We start from the raw sequence: 22,435 nt of genomic DNA, 5'->3' as shown, positions 1-22,435 counted from the left end.
AAGCGCGGCCCTGCGCTTAGTTACCCGATGTTTACCCTGGTTACCGGGGACTTCGGCATCGCTCCAGCGCCGTGATTGCAACGTGTGACCGCAGTCTACGACGCTGGAGCGATAATCATACGATCGCTGCGACGTCACGGATCGTGCCGTCGTAGCGATTAAAATGGTACTGTGTGACGGTACCCTAAGTCCTCTGCAGCCTGTGGACCAGTGTCTGCTATATAGTTCATGCTGCATGGCTTGAGCACCTGACCTGTTCACTTGTACTAGTGTTCCTTTTTGCCTCTGACTGCCTGTACCCGTTTATGACTTGTTCTGACCTCTGACTTGTATCCCGACTTCGTCTTACGTCTCACGTTTTGGTTACCATGTTCCCGGTAGGCTCTGACTTCTTGTTTGTCCCTGCTTGTTTGTCCCTGACCATTCTTCTGACTCCCCCTGTGTACTACGCTTATCTCTCTGTGTATGACTTCGGCTTGTCTGACTTCTCTTTCATTACCTGTGACACCTGTGTTGTAGTTCAGTATTGCTGCGCTGTGTGTACAACCTCTTTTCCTTAACCAGCACCCCCTGGTGGAGGTTGCACTATACTGCACTGCAGCAGCACATTACAGCTGGAACTGGTGCTGAAATATTCCCACAGACACCCCTTTTTTAATTCCAGAATATTAATTACATATATTTCTGTTATCTGTCAACACAATAATGCAGTCCAATCTGCTGGCATCATATTACAGAGCAGGAGGAGCTGAGCAGATTTATATAGAGTTTGGTGAGAGAAGATTCAGTGTAACCTGTGATTTCATCGTTTAATCCTCTCCCCTTTCTGGGATTTTTGGTCCAGTGACTGACAGCTTCCTTTGTATAAGTGTGCATACTGAGATAGCTGTCAGTCACTGCTAGGACCCACCTACTGGACTGAAAATCCTGGAAAGGTCAGAGGATTAAATAATAAAAACACAGGATACACTGAATCTTCTCAGCTCCTCTTCCTGTGTAACATGGTGCCAGCAGATTGGATGTAATTTTCATGGTGACAGGTTCCCTATAAACACATTCTAAGATTAAATTTTTTTCTCAAGTGGACAACCTCTTTTCCATACTTGCGTTCAGTTCTGCTGTGATATGTTGAACTATTTTCTATTGTCTTTTGGAGTTGGTGTTTTTATGATTATGCTTATAAAATTTAATCTGATAACGTGTTCTCTAGTGTGCATGACTCTTTGACTGTTTAAACATATCTAACACCCAGACAATACTTGTATAGTGTATGCATTCGCATGTGATCACGTTGTTTTTTAAATTTTATTTTTAAGAACTACAGTCGTGATGCCCGATTATTAGCTGGGACAGCTGTGGCCGCCCTGGCAAATACAGGACCAGTAATGGAGTCAGCAACTCAAGCTGCTATGAACCTTGTACAGCAGTGTGAAATTGGTGAGGAACTAGACTCAGTACTCTGAATATATTTTACAAGTTACTGTATTTATTTTTTTTGCAATTTGTCCTATCTTAGAACATTAATGATTTATTTCTTGTAGTTCAGAACACACATTAACATCTTTTAGCATCCATTGCTAAATTAAGAACACCGGACCCAAGACTACTTTCCTTTGTATGTTGCAATGACAATTTCATATATTTTGTATTCTTTTATATCTGCCTTGCAGCCTCTGGTGAATTACAGTTTGGAAAATTACGTGTGACAGACCTTATTCTGACAACCAATGAAGGCGGATTACTATCAGTATTACGAGGGCTGCTAACCTGTGGTCGGGAGGATCTTCTGACCTGTAAATTATGTTCTACAGGCCAGGTAACATGATATAATATAATATAAGCATGGCATAATAGGAATGAATGTAGGGGATCTTCTCTGTAATACCTTTATAAAGATGTGAAATGAAAGCTGGCATTAGGAATAATAAGTGTATATGTACTATATCATGTTAAAGTGTACCTCATGATGAGTGTGGCGCATTGAAAGAGGTTCTTAGGAGCATCTTTTGGCATTTCCTACGCCATCACACCACCTGCTTCTCTAAACTTCTGCCAAGAAATGCTGCCATGCACTTAACTATGGCTACGCTTCACCCATGGGAGAAATATTTTGTACTGTCTAGCCTGGAGCTGAGGATGGAATTCTTCTACCCTTGGGTATGAAATCAGTGGCACATGATCACATTGCTGCATAATAATCTTATTTTTAATTTTTATATATTATTTTATTTAACCCTGAATCTTGGTATATCATGCTTTAAAGTGAACCTGTCACCAGGACAGGCCAATATAAGATACGGCCATCACCTTTCAGGGCTGATCTACAGCATTCTATAATACTGTAGCTAAGCCCCCGACGCGATCTGCAAGAGAAGAAAAATAACTTTTATTATACTCACTTGCGGGGCGGTCCGGTCTGATGGGCATTGCTGGTCTTGGTCCGGCGCCTCCCTTCTTCTTATGATCCCTGTCCTCCTTGCTTAGTGTGGATGACGCATCCCTTCGTCATCCACAGTCTCCTCGGCACACCGCTCCTGCACAGGCATTCTTCTCTGCGCTGTTGAGTACTGCAGTGCGCATGCGCCGGGGATCTTTGACCTTTCCTGGCACCTGCTCAACAGGCAGAGAAGTACACCTGCGCAGGAACGCAGTGCCGAGGAGGCGCGCCATCCACAAGATGCAAGCATGAGGGCGGCATCTCAAGAAGAAGGGAGGCACCGGACCAAGACAGTGACGCCTGTTGGCCTGGACCGCCCCGCAGTATAATAAAAGTTATTTTTTTTCTGTTACAGGTCGTGTTGGGGGCTTATATACAGCATTACAAAATGCTGTATATCAGCCCTGAAAGGTCGTGGCCGTATCTCAGCCAAACCTGGTGACAGGTTCACTTTAAATTGACTACAGTCTAATAAAGGATATACTGCAAATGAGTGTGCTCTGATGTGATTATCACCATTATTCATACAGTATAGCTTTGTCTGTCCTCAGAGTGCGACCTTGCTGGAGAGTCTGTTCCCTGCTGTGGCCCGGCTGTGTGAGCAGCAAATAGAGCCGTACTACAGTTTTCAAGGTACAATATATAGAGATTATTATTTTTCACTTTAAAAGATATGATGCAAATTAATTTTATGATTATTGTCCTCTCTATATAGTGCTCTGCCTCTGGTTGCAGCGTGTACGAGAGCACCTGACTGTGCTGCTGACTATTCAGTGGGTTTTGCCCTTGACAGATAACCCTCGTTTAATGAATCTTCTGTGGATTGGGGCTGAATTGCAGGTAAGAATTTGTTTTTTGGGGGTCAGGCTACCATTTGGGACTATCTTGATCTGTATTGTTGCTTTGTTGTTGTCTTAAAGGGGTTCTCCATTATTCTTAAAAAGTTTTCCAACAGCATGAATTGTTATAAAATAATAAAAGAAGCATTACTTAGCCATTTAATTGCCATCCAGTTCTTACAATCTATTTGTCGTGCAGCAATGATGTTTTGTCAATTGGGGAGCATGATCACTGTAACTGATCACTGACATCAGCGGTGTATTTCATGCAGGGCTGCCACCAAGAATTTCAGGGCCCCATACTGGCAAAATTTTTGGGCCCCCTTGAGACTCCGCCCAGGCTCCACCACAGCTCCGTCTCCCAACCCTCGAACCTTCCCCAGTCCCACTGCCATCTCTTGGAATAACTCCACTTCTGCACCACATTGTCACCAATCACACAGTAACAATTCCCATCTAACATCATGTCACATACATAGCCATCAGCTTTTGTTTTGGCCAAAAGATTTTTTAAGCCGCCACCACGACAAGGCAGACTCTTTTGGCTCTACTCTACTCTAACCTATTAAACATTTGTTAAAATATCCTGTACGCTTTTTAGGTATATTATTAATTAGGTTTCTTTAAGGGAATGTGTCACATACATTTTTAAAAATGAACAATAATACCATATACAAGGGACAAATACCGCCATACCATGACCAGACCACAAATTACCACCACATAGTGACCGAATAATAACACATACAAAGCACAAACACCACCACACCATGACCATACCACATATTACCACCACATAGTGACCGAATAATATCACATACAAGGAAGAAATAACGCCACATCAAACCAGACCACATATAACCACCACATAGTGAATTAATAATACCACATACAAGGGACAAATACCGCCACACCATGACCAGACCACATATTACTACCACATAGAGACTGAATACTACAATACTGATCATTAATAAACACAATACTAATATTACCATAAGTTTCATTATACATAGGAGCTTTGTGCATAGTACACAGTGTATAGTATCAGTATGCACATAATACAGTGACATTATTAGTATTATTATTATAGCGTCATTTATTCCATGGCGCTTTACATGTGAGGAGGGGTATACATAATAAAAACAAGTACAATAATCTTGAACAATACAAGTCACAACTGGTACAGGAGGAGAGAGGACCCTGCTTGCGAGGGCTCACAATTTACAAGGGATGGGTGAGGATACAGTAGGAGAGGATAGAGCTGGTCGTGCAGTGGTTTGGTCGATCGGTGGTTACTGCAGGTTGTAGGCTTGCCGGAAAAGGTAGGTCTTCAGGTTCTTTTTGAAGGTTTCGATGGTAGGTGAGAGTCTGATATGTTGTGGTAGAGAGTTCCAGAGTAGGGGTGATGCGCGAGAGAAATCTTGTATGCGATTGTGGGAGGAGGAGATAAGAGGGGAGTAGAGAAGGAGATCTTGTGAGGATCGGAGGTTGCATGCAGGAAAGTACCGGGAAACGAGGACACAGATGTATGGAGGAGACAGATTGTGGATGGCTTTGTATGTCATGGTTAGGCTTTTGTACTGGAGTCTCTGGGTAATGGGGAGCCAGTGAAGGGATTGACAGAAGGGAGAGGCCGGGGAATAGCGGGGGGACAGGTGGATTAGTCGGGCAGCTGAGTTTAGAATAGATTGGAGGGGTGCGAGAGTGTTAGAGGGGAGGCCGCAGAGCAGGAGGTTACAGTAGCCGAGGCGGGAGATGATGAGGGCGTGGACTAGAGTTTTTGCAGATTCTTGGTTTAGGAATGTACAGATCCGTGAAATATTTTTGAGTTGAAGACGGCAGGAAGTGGAAAGGGCTTGGATATGCGGTTTGAAGGAGAGATCAGTGTCAAGGATTACCCCGAGACAGCGAGCTTGTGGGACTGGGGAGAGTGGGCAGCCGTTTACTGTAATGGATAGGTTCGTAGGGGGGATCGCATGAGATGGAGGAAAGACGATGAATTCTGTTTTGTCCATGTTAAGTTTTAGAAATCTAGCTGAGAAGAAGGATGAATTAGCAGATAGACATTGAGGAATTCTGGTTAGTAGGGTGGTGATATCTGGTCCAGAGATGTAGATCTGTGTGTCGTCAGCATAGAGATGATACTGAAAACCGTGAGATTCTATGAGCTGTCGCAGGCCAAAAGTGTAAATGGAGAAGAGCAGGGGCCCTAGAACTGAACCTTGCGGGACGCCAACAGATAGGTGGCGAGGTGAGGAGGTGGTGTGTGAGTGGGAGACGCTGAATGTCCTGTCAGTTAGGTATGACAAGATCCAGGATAGGGCCAAGTCTGTGATGCCAAGGGATGAGAGGGTTTGTAGCAATAGGGAATGGTCCACTGTGTCAAAGGCAGAGAACAGGTCAAGGAGGAGGAGGATAGAGTAGTGTCGCTTGCTATTGGCGGTTAATAGGTCATTGGTGACCTTAGTTAGGGCAGTTTGAGTGGAGTGGTGTTACCGGAAGCGGTCGAAGAGGGAGCAGGAAGATAGATAGGAGGACAGTTCAAGATGGACGTGTTGTTCCAGTAGTTTTGAGGCATAGGGGAGAAGTGATATATTGCGATAGCTAGATACAGAGGATGGGTCAAGAGAGGGCTTTTTGGGGATAGGTGTGATTGAGGCATGTTTAAAGCTTGAGGGGAAAACACCAGGTGTTAGTGATAGATTGAAGAGATGGGTTAGGGTTGGGATGAAGATTGTGGCGAGGTTTGGGATGAAGTGGGAAGGGATCGGGTCAAGTGCACAGGTGGTAAGATGCGATCTTGAGAGTAGAGTGGAGAGTCGATCTTCTGTAATGGTGGATAAGTTGGTTTTGGAGGTGGAGGGCTGGGTAGTTGGGAGGAAGGGCTCTGGGGTTTGTCGACTAAAACTGTCTCTGATGTTCTCAATCTTCTGCTTGAAAAATGAGGCAAAGTCTTCAGCTGAGATTAGTGGGGAGGGAGGAGGTGCTGGGGGACGGAGGAGACAGTTGAAGGTGTTGAATAACTGTTTAGGGTTGTGAGACAGGGAGGATATGAGAGATGAGAAGTAGGTTTGTTTTACTGTGGCGAGTGTGGTCTTGAAAGTAGTGAGAGACTGTTTGAATGCGATGAAGTGCTAGTTGGAGTGGGATCTTTTCCATCTTCGCTCAGCAGCCCTGGAAGCTCGCCTCAGTTCTTTGGTCAGGCTGGTGTGCCAGGGCTGTCTGTTGATTTTGCTAGCTTTGGTATGTGTGAGAGGGGCAAGAGATTCCAAAGCTACAGCTATTGTGGTGTTATATAGAGCGGCAACGTCATCTGCATTGTGTATGGAACTTACATCTGTGAGTGGGAGGAGGGATTCAGCAAGTGAGTGTAGATCAAGGTGTTTAAGATTTCTGCGAGGTTGTGCAAGTTTGTGGGGTGGGGATTGAAGACAAGGAGTGGAGAGGGAAGAGAATGTGAGTAGATTGTGGTCAGAAAGAAGAAGAGGTTAGTTAGAGAGGTTAGATAGGGAGCAGAGGCGGGTGAAGATGAGGTCCAGTGTGTGACCATCTTTGTGAGTGGCTGCAGAAGACCATTGAGTGAGGCTGAAGGAGGAAGTGAGAGATAGAAGTTTAGTGGCAGCTGAGAGGGAAGTGTCAATGGATATGTTGAAGTCGCCCATGATGATAGTGGGGATGTCCGCAGAAAGGAAATGAAGTAGCCAGGTGGTGAAGTGGTCAAAGAAGGTGGTGGCTTGCCCTGGGGGGGCGGTAAATGACAGCCAGCTGGAGGTTGGAGGGGGAGTAGATGTGCACAGAGTGCACCTCAGAGTGCACCTCAAAGGAAGGGAGGGTAACAGAGGGTGGCAGTGGGATAGGGGTGAAGGAGCAGTTATCTGACAGGAGAAAACCAACTCCTCCGCCATGCTTGCTGCTGGGGCGTGTGAGAAAGGTGGAAGCCACCATACGAAAGTGCAGCAGGAGAGGCTGTGTCAGAAGGGGTGAGCCAGGTTTCGGTGATGGCGAGGAAGGAAAGTTTGTGAGTAATAAAAAGATCATGGATGTAAGAAAGCTTATTGCAGACAGAGCGAGCGTTCCATAGAGCTCCTGTTAGTGGGACTGGGGAAGTGGGGGCTGGGCGAATGGGTATAAGGTTAGAGAGGTTACGGAAATTTGTGATAGAGCGTGGATGGGAGGTAGAACTGATTGTGGGGATGTGGTGAGGAGGACCAAGATTTGGAGAGATATCACCAGCAGTGAGAAGGAGCAGAGAAAGGGTTAGCAGGTGGGAGCAGGAGGGGCATGAGGTGGCTGTCTGTGCTTGGAGACAGAAGATTGTATGTTGAGGAACAGTTCTGAGGAGGAGGTGAGACGGATGGGGAGGATTGAAGAAGAGATGAACAGTTCCTTACTAGGTGTAGGGATTAGGGGAGTTAGCAGAAAGTGATGGATTATAGGGGTGAAAGTGAAAACAAACAGAAACATTGTTTACAGTGACTGGCCAGTTACCTTCAGTTCCCTTCTGGTTCAATTCTCATTTTAATTCTACATTAATCTTCACACTTCTAGGACACACTTATAGGAATCACACTGCAGACTAAAGTCATTGCAGACTTTACCTTTCCAAGGTCCAGTGGTGTCCTCTCCCTGATTCATCTGAGGCGCAGACGTGACGGCGTATGGCAGTGACGTAATATGACAGCGACTTGCATACTGACGTCAGCTGCCGGCTTGTGATTGGCTTGCGACTGTTAACTGTTGCCGTGCGGGAAGCCTACCCTCACGGCAATTTAGATATTAAAGGGCCACTGTCACCCCCTCCAGCCATTATAAACTAAAAGAGCCACCTTGTGCAGCAGTAATGCTGCAGTCTAACAAGGTGGCTCTTTTAGTTTTTGATTCAGTTATTCCCTCAATTAAGCGTTTTATAATTTGTACAAAATAACCTGTCCTTAGACCTGGAGGCGGTCCGAAGCTTCCTCGGTGAATCTCCCAACGGCCGTCACTCTTCTCTTCTGGGGATGTGGTCGCCACCCCCTTCGCGCTGTTTCTTCTTAAATCCGGCGCCTGCGCTGTGCGTGCCTGCCTGGGACAGGCGCAGTCTTCATTGTCCGTCATAGGTCAGATGCAGGGTGCCTGACTGCGCCTGTGCGGGCAGTGCGGCCACCCTGTTGCTGAATCCCCGCCCCGCACTGTGTTATTCATTATGCACAGTGCGGGGCTGGGGTTCCTGGGCATGCGCACTGCGCTGTTCAGACGCTCCCCCGGTCCCCCGCCTTCCAGCGTTGCCGTAATATACAGGTTTCCTTGCCAGCGTTTGGAATGAAGCAGCCGCAAATAACAACGCTGGAAGGCGGGGGAGCTGGGGGAGCGTCTGAGCTGGGGGAGCGTCTGAACAGCGCAGTGCGCATGCCCAGGAACCCCAGCCCCGCACTGTGCATAATGAATAACACAGTGCGGGGCGGGGATTCAGCAACAGGGTGGCCGCACTGCCCGCACAGGCGCAGTCAGGCACCCTGCATCTGACCTATGACGGACAATGAAGACTGCGCCTGTCACAGGCAGGCACGCACAGCGCAGGCGCCGGAATTAAGAAGAAACAGCGCAAAGGGGGCGGCGACCACATCCCCAGAAGAGAAGAGTGACGGCCGTTGGGAGATTCACAGAGGAGGCTTCGGACCTGCCTCCAGGTCTACAGACAGGTAGTTAGGGCAAATTTTAAAACGCTTTATTGAGGGAATAACGGAATCAAAAACTAAAAGAGCCACCTTGTTAGACTGCAGCATTACTGCTGCACAAGGTGGCTCTTTTAGTTTATAACGGGTGGAGGGGGTGACAGTGGCCCTTTAACTGAGCGTGGATCCTAGGATGCACATTCAGTTACTGAGCCTGCAGATTCTTGCCACTGGGACCTGGTGAGCAGAAGAGAGAGGGCCCGGTCCAGGTTCACCCGGCCACATATGCCAGTTAGCCCAGTAGTGCCCTGATTCCATGTATATAAGCATGACCCAAAGATAACTCAAAACCAGTGATTAACTTCAAGTAATAGTTTTTTTAATATAGCATAACAGTATTTGCAGTTCAGCTAATGGCTGACTATCCAAGACAACCCCCTTTTAATCCTCTTGTCTAATTTTAACTATTTTTATAATATAGCATAGGTTTGATATACCCTAATTTATGCACAGGTTGATGGTATGACTGCTTTGGTGCTCAGCTGTTTCCAGCACTATTTGTACATTCACCGAAAGGAGTGTGAGCTCTTGGCAAGAACAGAAGAGACCATGCTCCAGAATTTGCTGCAAAAAATCAGAGACATTTCATGGCAAGCTCGGTCAAGATATACTGTGCTCTGTGCACTACTGCCATTTCTGGGATCTAAGAAGGTCAGAATTCAGTATTCACACTTTTAATTCTTTGGTTTTGATGTTTTTTAGTTTAACCCCTTCGTGACTGGAGGTATTTTTGTTATTGCAGTTTTGTCTTTTTCTCCCCTTCTTCCCAGAGCCATAACTTGTTTATTTTTCAGTAAATATGGCCATGTGAGGGCTTGTTTTTTTTGTAAGACGAGTTGTACTTTTGAACACATTGTACTGGAAAATGTGAACAAAATTGCAAAAAAAGTGCAATTCCACCATTGTTTTTTGTTTTGCTTTCTTATTATGTTCACTAAATTCTAAAACTGACCCACTATTATGATTCTCCAGGTCATTACGAGTTCATAGACACCAAGCAGGTATAGGTTCTTTTTTTTTATCTAAGTGGTGAAAAAAATTTCCAAAGTTTGTAAAAAAAAAAAAAAAAAAAAAAAAAAGGTCCATTTTCCTATGACCATAGCTTCTCCATTTTTAGTTTTTAGTGATCTTGGGTTGGGTGAGGGCTTATTTTTTGCGTGCCAAGCTGTTGTTTTTAAAAATACTAGTTTAGTACAGATATCATCTTTTGATCGTTATTGAATTTTAATTCAGTGTTGTGGCCACCAAAAAAACATCATTCTGACGTTTTGACTTTTTTCCTTGTTACGCCATTTAGCGATCAGGTTACTACTTTTTTTATATTGATAGATCTGGCGATTTCTGAATGCGGCGATACCAAATATGTGTATGAATGGGGCAAAAGGGGAGTGTTTTGAACTTTTATATTTTCAAAAACATTTTTTTTTTTTTACTTTTGGCATGTTTCAATAGTGTACATGGGAGACTAGAAGCTGCCATAACCCGATCGTCTCTGCTACATACAGGCGATGATCAGATCGCCTGTATGTAGCAGAATTGCTCACTTGCTATGAGCGCTCATAGCAATCTGGCATTGACTTCCATAGAGGTGTGCTGGAGACCTCTGGTTGTCTGTCAGAGTTTGACTGCTGCACTTAATGGGTTAACAGCTGCGAGAGGATCGCGATTCCTCCCACGGCTGTTAGCGGCACATGTCAGCTGTTTAAAACAGCTGACATGTCCTGGATTAGATGTGGGCTCACCGCCGGAGCCCACATCAAAGCGAGGGTGTCCGACGTTGGCGTATTATTATGCCCGATGTCGGAAAAGGGTTAAACAATACTATTTTCATTTCGCTGTATGTCAGTAGTTATCACCTGCTTTGTAGTTTATGTACATACCATACGTACTTAAAGGGTATGTACAAGTTAAAAAGTTATCACGTCAGTAGGATGGGATGACTTATTGATACTGGGGGTTGGTGGCCAGACCCCCAGTGATCCTGAGAACAGGGCTCTGAGGAACCCCAGCTGAATGGAGCGGAGGTCGAGCTCCGCATTATTTATTTTCTTTGGGACTGTTGGTAATAACTGAGCTCTATACTTGGCTATCTCCGGCAGTCTCACTGAGAATGGATGGAGGAGAAGTGCATATGCTCAACCGCCCTTCCTTTCAGACTATATTCTTTAGAGCCTGGTTCTTGGGACCTCTGGGGGTCCTAGCAGTCGTACCACCAGGGATCAGTAAGTTATAGACTAACCTATTGATAGGGATAGCTTACAAACCCTTTAAATGGAATCTGTCACCAGGTTTTTGTTACCCCATCTAAGAGCAGCTTGATGGAGAGACTAAGACCCTGATTAAAGCAGTATATCACTTCCTGGGCTGCTTGTTGCTGGGCTGCTTGTTGCAGTTTTGATAAAATCACTTTTTTTACCTGTTGCAAATCTCTAGTTTACTTAATGCTGAGCTCTGTATAACCCCTCCCATACCATTGATTGGCAGCTTTCTATGTACACTGTGTATAGGCAGAAAGATGCCAATCACTAGTGGAGGCGGGGTTATGTAGAGCTCATGAATATGAAGTACTACGTGGCAGCAGGTTTGCTAGTCCTCTGATGATAATCTCCTAATGGAAAAACAGAAATGTTATCAAAACTACAGCAATCAGCCAGTAAGTGACACATTGCTGGAATCAGGTTCTCTGTCTTTATATTATGCTGCTTTCAGATTAGTTGTTAGAAACCTGATGACAGATTCCTTTTAAAAATAGAATATGGCCATATATTTGTATTGAGAGGGACCAGTGAATAGTTAAGGGTTGACCAATTCTGTTTTGGTTACAGGTTTTGACATTCTACCCTTTGCTCCCATCCCATCTATTTTGCTGTTTGGCGACTAACTACCTCTGTCCTCCAGCTGCTGAGACTTACCGCACAATTGTTTGTTTTCAGAAACAAGAATGGGTTCAGAAGGGCACAATAGATGAAGGAGAGCTAGGCAAACATTGGGCAGAAAGTTGGCTTGCGCCTCTTTCTGGTGCACTAATTTCCACAGAATGTGGTCTACAAAATAATGCTGCTACTCATGTTCTCCCCTGTACCCTGAGGACATTTAGTGGCTCTTTCAAGTTACTGGCAAAACAAATGTGTGGTACAGAAACGCCACATCTCCGAGGCTGGATCAGCCTGGCACGGGCGCAGAAACTAGTTGTAGGTCAAGTGGTAGAAGCAGAAGAGAGGTTGCAGCTATGTCTGGAATCCGCTGATGATGGAGTACGCCTGGATGCAATGAGTTTCCTTTGCTACGGTCCTAGAAGCAACCAACCCCCTTCCTCTAATGAGCTGAAACTACTCCAGAAGTATCTACCTTACAATATGGGGGTAGACAATCCAGGCTTTCGTCACCAAATACAGGCAGTGCTACGCAGGGCTCTAGAGAGGCTTCGGGATGCAGCAATGTCTGCCCTCCGAAAGGGTCATACACAAGAGGAAACTGTGGCCCAGACAATTGGTGAGAAATGTATTTACTTTATGAACAGTGTGTTATCTATTGACTTCTACACAAATACCTTATATAATTACAATTTATATCTGATACAACACATACTTAGTGCATGCCATACTTGCTTATTTGAATGTTTACATACAGATTGAAATATGTCTACTATTCAGATAGAAATATTAATCAATAACATTGGTTCATAATTTGTTGAGGTCGTTAAAGGGACGCTGTCAGCACTGGTTGACTGTTCAAACCAAGTACAGGCACTCTGTGCACCATGACTTGGCCAAACATTTAAGTACACCTTCTCAACTGATTGTTTTTTCGCCTATCACCATTATCACCTTCATAGAGCCATAGAAGGGCAGAGGTAGATGGAAAACAAGCAGATGGGAAAGTGTACTTAAAGCGAACCTGTCAGCAGGATTTTGCTAAGTAAACTACAGGCATTGTCATGTTGCCACTGTTAAACTGATTAAAATGATACTTGGGGTGAAGAAATCCATCTTGTGGTTCTTGTGTAATCAGTGTTAGAAGTTTTCAGTTAATGAGATGCTCGTGCTCTGGGGTGGGACTGTAAGCAGAGTTTTATCTTCCTGTTCTAAGCCAGAGAAACCAAGGAAAGACCTACCCAAAGGCCTCCCTGAAGAACAAACAGTCTGTCTCTATGTTGAGGAACATGTTTGTGCTTCGTGGTGACCTGTGGCCATGTCTTTCCTTAGTTTTTCTGTCCTAAAGCACCAAGATAATACTCTGCCTACAGTCCCGCCCAGGAGCAAGGGCATATCTTTAACTGAAAACTTTTAACACAAGAACCACCAGATGGAATTCTTCACCCCAGGTATCATTTTAATCACTATAACAGCGGCTACCTGACAATGCTTGTAATTTACTTGGCAAAATCCTGCTGACAGGTTCACTTTAAATATTTGGCCCCACCAAAGGTGCACCAAGAGCCTGTACTCGGTTTGAACAGTAATTCTGGGATGACAGAGTCCCTTTAAAGCCTGGTCTAAACATAGCTATACTTAAAAGGGTTTTACCAAGATTAAAAATGATCTCCTATCTGTAGCATTGGACTTTACCAATTACTGAAGGTCTAGATCTTGAGAATAGAGCTTCACAGAGCCCAGTTGAATGGAGTAGAAGTCAAACATGCTCATTTATGTTCCACTCATTTATAGGACTGCAAGAAATAACCAAGACAATTAATAGAAATGAAGTGTGACTGCTCAAACTTGGTTCCATTTCAGACAATGCTCTTTTCTTGTGATGATTGGAGCCCAAGCGTTCAGTATATCTTTTACTCTTGGGAAAACCTCTTTAATGTGGCAGTCCCATTCTAGAATGGTAAGGCATATCGCTATAATTTGCCATAATGCTCTCATTAGTGGGAGTCCAACATGAAGCCTCTCATTAGTGGGGGCCCAAACTGAAGCATCTGTTTTGTAGTTCTCTGCATGGCACATAGTCAAGTGCCTCACTGGACAGGAAATATTTTTGAAGGGAGTGATAGTGGTCCCAGCATTCAGACCCCACTGATGTGGAAATTAAGACATTTCCAAGCAATATGCCTTTACATCCTTTGGTGGTAACACATTTAGTGTTTAGTTATGTAGTTAGTTAAAATATTATTTTATTAATAGTTTCTAATCATTGGTGTCATTGTTGATATACATGCTTTTAGATTAACCTGATTGTCATAATATTGATGCTGTTACTCACAGTTATGTATCACGTTTAATTATTTATCTTTCTCATGTTTTGTTTTTTTTACTGCATCAGAGTTCACTGATGGGATATTTCATCTGAGTATTTCATCATTGTCCCCTGCTGCCAATTATCAGCGGCGATGCTGTGCTTTGCTCACACTCTGCTCCTTGCTGGAAATTTTTACTGACCATTGGAATCCCCAAAAGAAGAAAGGACAACCCCCACGTGAGTGCTGTTCTTCTGATGAAAAGTATTCACAACAAACATCATGTCAACCAAGCAAAATTGCTGCAATTTGTGCTGTGTTCATGGTAATGGTCCTAACTCCATCCATTATTAACGTTCTGAAAAAAATGTGTGCTAGAGGCTTTAATGATGTCTTGTCAGAATTGTGATAAGTATCACATTGCGGAAAGCACCACTGATCATGACAGTAAGACTCCTTTTTCCCCGATTTTAAATGACGCTGTGGTGAAGCTTGCAAGCTGCCTCCTACATAACTTTTTCCCTGCCAAAGACGTATCTAATATGTCCTTGCAGGGCAGCATTTCAGTTACCATGGACTTATGATAAGGCTATATACCAGTCAGAAGTAATAAAGGGCAAAACATGGACAGGAGATCACAAATCACCTGTCTTCTGTGCCTGCTTCTGCAGCCTGCCAGTAGGGAGGATTTTGTAAGGCTGGATCTCGGTCTGCATCACAGCTGCAGAAGCTCATTTTGAACCTGTGACTCTCAGCTCCAAACAAGACTAGATTCACCTCTGTAATTGTGATCCAGCCTGAGATAGCAGGGTGTTAAAGTAAGAGCTGCAGATGTCTGCACCTCTTGCTTCTATTAACTTTTTTTCCCTAGAACTTTGTAAATGTTAGTGTAGTATCAGTGTGCTAATATACTCACCCATCTCTGGACCACACTGCTCTGTCTGTGACCTGGAAGTGACTTTTGTAATGTGAATCTATCGATCATCAGAACAAGACTCACATGACTCAGAAGAGGACCAGAACTTCCCTAGTTACAGGAGGCGATGGGTCAGTATGTAAATAACCAGGCACTATACTGCACAAACATTTACAAGGGTTTGGAGAAAAAAAGGTAATGGGAATGCTTCTTTGAACCATGAGATCTCTGGCTTAGTCGTGACTTTAGTTCTAATTCTTGTGTTGATTTGAAGATGAGATTCTCAGCATAAGGCTGGGGTCACACTTGCATGTGCAATGGGAGAAACTCGCATGAGTCTCTCGCATCAATACCTGGCACTGCCGCTGGCATTCGGGAATGGAGCGTGCGGCTGCATAGAAATACATGCAGTTGAACGCTCCGGTCCCGAGTGCCGGCGGCAGTGCCGGGTATTGATGCGAGAGACTCATGCGAGTTTCTCGCATTGCAGACGCAAGTGTGACCCCGGCCTAAAGATGAGCTTTGGACTTCTTCTGTAGCTGAAATCAAGGCTGATATACTGCATTTTAACATGTCCCATCTACCTTCATCCAATGAGCAGTAGGAGCTGGCAAACTGCAGATGCAGCCACAGGGCTAAGATGATGGACACATTGTCCCTGTGTAACACACCTGCAATGTAACTAAAAAAATGTAAGGAAAAAATCATTTATAAAATATTTACATAGCCTATTCTTTCAAGGCCTTTAATGTGGGAAAAAGCACAAACTCCACATATTTGGCATCTCCCTGTCTGTAATAACCAGATGTATAAAGCTCAACCCTCCTATTAATAGAAAAAAAGGAAAGAAAATTCTATAATTTCACTTTAAAAAAATTTGAATGTAAAGTGATAGTCTCATGAGCCCCAAAATGGTACCAATAAACACTAAGGTTAGTAAAAAATAAGCCCTGACTCAGCTACATTGATGGGGAAAAAAAGATGCGCCTCTTACAATGTGGTGACACACAGAGTGATAAATAAACTATACGCATTTGGTATCATCCTCTAGTCTATGTTATGATCCAAACTATAAAGTTAACATGTTATTTATTCCACTTAGGGAGCACCTTAAAAAAATTCAGTATCTGTTTTTATTTCACGTTGTATCACAACATAAGAAATATAATGTGGCCAAAAAGGTTATATCTCCAAAAGTGGCAAATGGCAAACAAATATTTTAGTTCTTTATGAAGTGTTTTTATTGTGCAAACAGTAAAGTTTTAAGTCTATGGGACATATGGGGAAAGCCGAGCACTGACCTTGATTGTCTTCATTAGTCCCATATGCCAATGCATATACACTCCCTGACAGAAGTTATGTCGCTTATCCATGTTATGTAAATAAAAGCTTATAAACTGACGTTAAATTCATCCATTGGTTGTATAAATTATTCTTTTGAAAGCTGAAACCCTTCAAAATGTGGTTTAGGTTAAGAAAATAAATTGGCATCAATGCAGAACTATTGATCAGTTAATGGACACAGAATGGTCAGATTTTGGCAATACAAAAGTTTTGTCACCTTGTCATATAATGCACCCAATCCTAGTTTACATCCTCACCTGTGCTCAGTAAATGATCGGTTAATTAGTGTGTGTGTATAAAAAGAAACCCAGCACCCCAGACCTTCACTTGAACTGCAACTTGAGCTCTGACAACATGCCAAAAATCCACCCTGCGACCAAAGCCTGGATTATCATGAGGCTGAAGACCAGATCCACTGCAGAGGTGGCTGGCACCTTTAATGTGTCTCAGCGTCAAGTACAAAGAATTAAAAAAAAGATTTGAAGAGTCTGGAGATGTGTTTGACAAGCCCAGGGTCGGCAGACCCCACAAGACAACTGCTCAGGAGGAATGTTTGTTGGTTAGAAAATCCAAAGCAAGCCCCTCTTCCACTGCAGCAGAGCTGCAACAGGCCTGGTCACCTCAAGTCCCTGTGTTAACTAGAACAGTTTGTAGGATTCTGTTTCGAAATTGCCTCCATAGTCGAATCAGTGCCCAGAAGCCAGCACTAAACAAAAGGCAAATAAAAAACTGTGTGGCATTTACAAAGTCCCACTCCCACAGCCTGCTAAACAGAAGGACGCTGGAAAGTGGCAGAAGGTGGATTTCTCTGATGAATCTTCAGTAGAATTACACCACAGCCACAGCAAATACTGCAGGAGACCTACTGGAGCCCGTTTGGATCCAAAATACACCCAGAAAACAGTTAAATTTGGTGGCGGAAAGATCATGGTTTGGGCTTACATTCAGTGTGAGGGTGTGCGAAACATTTGCAAGATGGAAGGCAATATCAATAGCCTAAAATATCAAGACGTATTAGCTACCTCTTATATTCCAAATCATAAGGCAAAAAAGATCAAGGTGCTCAAGGACTGGCCAGCCCAGTCACCAGACATGAACATCATTGAGCATGTTTGGGGTAGGATGAAAGAGGAAGCTTGGAAGACAAAACAAAAGAATCTAGATGAACTCTGGGAGGCATGTAAGACTGCATTCTTTGCTATTCCTGATGACTTCATTATTAAATTGTATGAATCATTGTTGAACCGCATGGATGCAGTCCTTCAAGCTCATGGAAGTCACACAAAATATTAAATATGACTAATAGCACCACAACTTCATTCACCAGTGTTATGCAACATATATTTGTATTTTAAGTTAATTATTTGTTATTTGAATATCACATTACTTTCTGTGAGCGACAAAACTTTTGTCTTGCCAAAATCTGACCATTCTGTGTCCATTAACTGATCAATAGTTCTGCATTGATGCCAATTTATTTTCTTAACCTAAACCACATTTTGGAGGTTTTCAGCTTTCAAAAGAATAATTTATACAACCAATGGATGAATTTAACCTCAGGTTATAAGCTTTTATTTACATAACATGGATAAGCGACGTAACTTCTGTTAGGGAGTGTACGTTACAGTAATAGACAGAGAACAGTCGTTCTTGTGAACAGTGAACAGTTATTACTTACCCTGTGGATAGCTGATAAATGTTGATTTTGGTGAAATCAGCTTTATTCCGGTTTCACACAACCATGTGTTACAGTCTGAGTACAGACCATGATGTACAGACTTTCTGCAGGTCTTTTGACCCTAACTCAACAACTTCATAGGAAGATATGAAGATTTTGCACTCGGGTCAGATGACACATTACCATTCTGTACGTCAAATCCAGAGGCTAATAAGGAAACACTGGGCTGTATAAAGAAATAAAGGATTAAATAGGAATAGGGTGTGTAGAACCAATGGCACAAGGACAGAATTAAACAGCAAGCAAGGCTATGGAAATGACTGATCAGCTTACAATGAAGAAGTGTCATCAGCTTACATTGAACAAGATTAGTTACCATGGCCCATACAGCTAGCTGCCAATGAATATGGGGCAACAAGAGGCCACTGGTGGGCTGCTTTAAAGGTCAAGTTGCCTGAAGCCATGGAGCTGCATATTAGCTCAGTGAGTTACTGAAAAAAATCAGCTTGACAATTTCACTCCACATTCAGTTTTCTCTGCCACCTGCCAAGTCTCAGATAACTGTAGATACATTCCCAAAGGGGTATAATTTCCGAAATGGGGTCAGTTAAGGGGAGATTCTGCTCTTCTACCACTTTGGGGCTCTGTATATGGAGTCCGCAAACTATTATAGAACATTTTGCTGTTTGCCAATAGCTCTCCGTCCCTCCCGAGTCTCGCCTTATTGCTAAGCAGTGCTGTACAGACAGATATGGGGTATTTCTACATTCAACAGAAATTGTGGGACAAATTTTGGTGCTATTTTAACCCATTTCCCAGACTGAAAATGTAAAATCTGGGGCTTAAACAAAATTTTGGTGGTAAAAATGTAATTATTTTTTTCTTCATTGCCCAATGGTGAAAAATTCTGTGACCCACCTGTGGTGTCAATATGATCACTGCACCCCTAGATGAATTCAATGAGACATGTAGTTTGTAAAATGAGGTCTCTTATGGGGGGTTCTACTGTTCTGGCACCTCAGGGGCTCTGCCAATGTGACATGGTACCCTCAAACCATTCCAGCAAAATGTGAACTCCAATATGGCGCTTCTTCCCTTCTGAGCTTTGCACTGTGCCTCAAAAGTAGTTTATGGCCACATATGAGGTATCCGCATACTGAGGAGAAATTGCATAGCAAATTTTAGGTCCATTTTCTCCTATCCTTGTGAAGATAAAAAATTGGGGCTAAAACAACATCTTTGTGGGAAAAATGTGATTTTTTTTTTTATTTTCACTGCTCTACGTTATAAACTTCGGTGAAGCAGCTGGAGGATCAACGTGCTCACCACACATCTAGAGACATTCCTTGAGGGGTCTAGCTTCCAAAATGGTGTCACACATGCAGGTTTTCCACTGTTTGGGCACATCAGGGGCTCTCAAAACGAGGCATGACATCGGCAGACCATTCCATCAAAGTCTGCGTTCTAAAACGTCTCTCCTTTTCTGAGGCCTTACGTGAGCCTAAACAGTAGTTTACCATCACACATGGGGAATCTATGTACTCTGGAGAAATTGCACAGCAAATTTTGGGGTTGATTTTCTCCTGATATCCTTTTAAAAATAAAAATATTGGGGCTAAATAATATTTTTGTATGAAAAATTTGTTGTTTTTTTTTCACATCTCAATGTTGTAATGATGCTTCTTCCCTTCCAAGCCATGCTGTGCACCCAGACAGTAGTTTTCCCCCACATATGGGGTATTGGTGTACTCAGGAGAAATTGAACAAAATGTATGGTGCAAGTTCTCCTGTTACCCTTGTGAAAATGTAAATTTGGGGCAAAAAATTTTTTTGTGGGGATAATGTGATTTTTTTTTTCTATTTTCACAGCTCAGCATTATAAACTTCTGTGAAGCATCTGGGGGATAAAGGTGCTCACCACACGTCTAGATACGTTCTCTGAGGGGTTTAGTTTCCCAAATGTTGTCACTTGTGGACGGTTTCCACTGTTTAGTCAAATCAGGGGCTCTCCAAACGCAACATGGTGTCCGCTAATTATTCCAGCAAATTTTATATTAAAAAAGTCAAATGGGCGCTCCTTCCCTTCCGAGCCATGACGTGTACCCAAACAGTGTTTTTTCCCCACGTATGGGGTGTCGTCATGCTGAGGAGAAAATTGCATAACACATTTTGAGGTCCATTTTTTCCTGTTACCCTTGTGAAAATAAAAAAAAAATTTGAATCTAAAGTAAAATTTTTGTGACACAAAGTTAAATGTTCATTTTTTCCTTCCATGTTGCTTCTGCTGCTGTGAAACACCTGAAGGGTTAATAAACTTCTTGAATGTGGTTTTGAGCATCTTGAGGGGTGCAGTTTTTAGAATGGTGTCACTTTTGGGTATTTTCTGTCATATAGGCCCCTCAAAGTCTCATCAAATGTGATGTGGTCAGTAAAAAAATGGTTTTGTAAATTTTGTTGGAAAAATGAGAAATGGCTCGTCAACTTTTAACCCTTTTAACTTCCTAACAAAGAAAAATTATGTTTCAAAAAGTGTGCTGATGTAGACACGTGGGAAATGTTATTTATTAACTCTTTAGTGTGATACAACTCTCTGATTTAAGGGCGTTAAAATTGAAAGTTTGAAAAATGCTAAATTTTCGATAAATTTTCTTTTTGTGTACAAATAAACACAAGTCATATCAAAGACATTTTACCGTTATCATAAGGTACAATATGTCACGAAAAAACATTCTCAGAATCGGTGGTATCCGTTGAAGCGTTCCAGAGTTATTACTGCATAAAGTGACAAAGGTCAAAATTGTAAAATTTGGCCAGGTCATGAAGGTGAAGACATGCTTGGGGGCGAAGGGGTTAAGATTATATTCTCTATGTAATTTGTGTGGATTATATGCTGGTATAAATTCTTTCTATTGTTATGTAGAAATTCTATTCCTTTTCTCAGACTGCAATTTCAAATTTGTGCCTACATGCTATATTTACAGGAGATGTGTCTCTTCTACTGAACGCTACAAAACAGAAAGGATGCTGGGATTTCCTGTCAGCTGGCAGCATGCAGGCACTGTTGGCATGTATGCAAGACAGCACTAATGAGGTAACCCATCTTATTAAAGAGGACCCGTCACCAGCTCGAATGGGGCCAGTTTTCGCTCCTATTTTTTCCCACAGCTCTACTGAGTGTCCGCCATATGATTTCAGAGCTATGGGCCTTTTTTTTAGTGTCAATTTTTTATGATTTTCATCAAGGGGATGTGTCTCACAGGGTAATAATGCAGAACAGCCTAAAGACGCACCACCTTAAAATTTTCTGAGTCACGCCCTCTTGGCAAAGATCATAAAAATTAGCACCAAATACAAAAGGCCCATATCTCTGGAATCGTATAGTGGATATAAAAAAAAGAAAAAAGCAAACAGCTTAGTGGAGCAGTAGGAATGAAAAAATTAGAGCACAAACTGGCCACTTTTGACTTGGTGACAGATCCCCTTTAAACATAATATTAAACATAAATCAGCTCTAGTAACTATAACTATGGTGTCAGCAGTGTTTGGTTATGACACACCTTTCAAAGTAATATTTAATGTATTTAATTTTACTTTCAATTGTGCCAAAGTTTTTTTAAAAGGGGTGGTCCGAACACCAAAATTCAATTCAAACCCAAATGTTCATTTAATGTAATGATCAAATTACTTTTCTAACATACTTCAATTAAAAATTCCCTTCCATTCCCTCGCTACTCTACAGTCCTGCTATTTTTTTTTTTTTTTTACTTTCATTACAATGATAATTCATTTGAGAATCCCAACTGCATGCTGTGATACTCACATGGGATGTAATCAGGGGGCAGGCTTTGCTGCAGCTGCTTTCCCCGCTCTGAAACAAAGGATCGCCTATGACTTCCGATTCACGGGCTGGGCTCGTCCATGTTCTACTGAGCATACGTTGGTTGTTGATTCCGACTCATGTTCAGTATGTTCTCCCTGCTCTATGTACCTTTGATTGCACACCCTTGCTGGCTCGGAGAAGAGACAAGTCGGCAAGAGAGCACACTGTCAGTGCGCATTCAGTACAATAGAAATCGTCAAGCAAAGGAGAGCAGAGACCAGACCTGCTCCCGAAACAGACATAACTGTTGATGTTCCGTTGACATATGTTTGTTTAAACAAATCGTCATCAAGGGGCAGTGTTAGAGACGCTCTCCCTGTTTGTCACTGTACCCCTAATAATAATTCATTTCAAGGCAGTGAGAGAAGCTGTGGTGCAGCGCTAGTGTCATTTACCCTTCTTCTGTCACCCCCTCCTGATGACTTCTCCTTTCACAATAAGA

General features: G+C 42.9%; 1 protein-coding gene across 1 annotated transcript in view; it reads left to right on the top strand.

Moving 5' to 3' along the window:
- LOC143814322 (tRNA (32-2'-O)-methyltransferase regulator THADA-like) overlaps positions 1 to 22,435 on the top strand; it is a 142,602-nt gene that overhangs the window by 40,376 nt on the left and 79,791 nt on the right. The window contains exons 7-14 of the mRNA XM_077293446.1: positions 1,317 to 1,437; positions 1,671 to 1,816; positions 2,989 to 3,070; positions 3,153 to 3,277; positions 9,447 to 9,644; positions 11,819 to 12,485; positions 14,262 to 14,414; positions 21,095 to 21,204. Of these exons, the coding sequence (XP_077149561.1) occupies positions 1,317 to 1,437; positions 1,671 to 1,816; positions 2,989 to 3,070; positions 3,153 to 3,277; positions 9,447 to 9,644; positions 11,819 to 12,485; positions 14,262 to 14,414; positions 21,095 to 21,204 (1,602 nt within the window). The remainder of the gene's footprint in view (positions 1 to 1,316; positions 1,438 to 1,670; positions 1,817 to 2,988; positions 3,071 to 3,152; positions 3,278 to 9,446; positions 9,645 to 11,818; positions 12,486 to 14,261; positions 14,415 to 21,094; positions 21,205 to 22,435) is intronic.

The sequence above is a fragment of the Ranitomeya variabilis genome, chromosome 1 (genome assembly GCF_051348905.1).
Source record: "Ranitomeya variabilis isolate aRanVar5 chromosome 1, aRanVar5.hap1, whole genome shotgun sequence".
NCBI lineage: Eukaryota > Metazoa > Chordata > Amphibia > Anura > Dendrobatidae > Ranitomeya > Ranitomeya variabilis.
The sequence above is the reverse complement of the archived record's forward strand: the minus strand, read 5'-3'. Positions and strand labels throughout refer to the sequence as shown.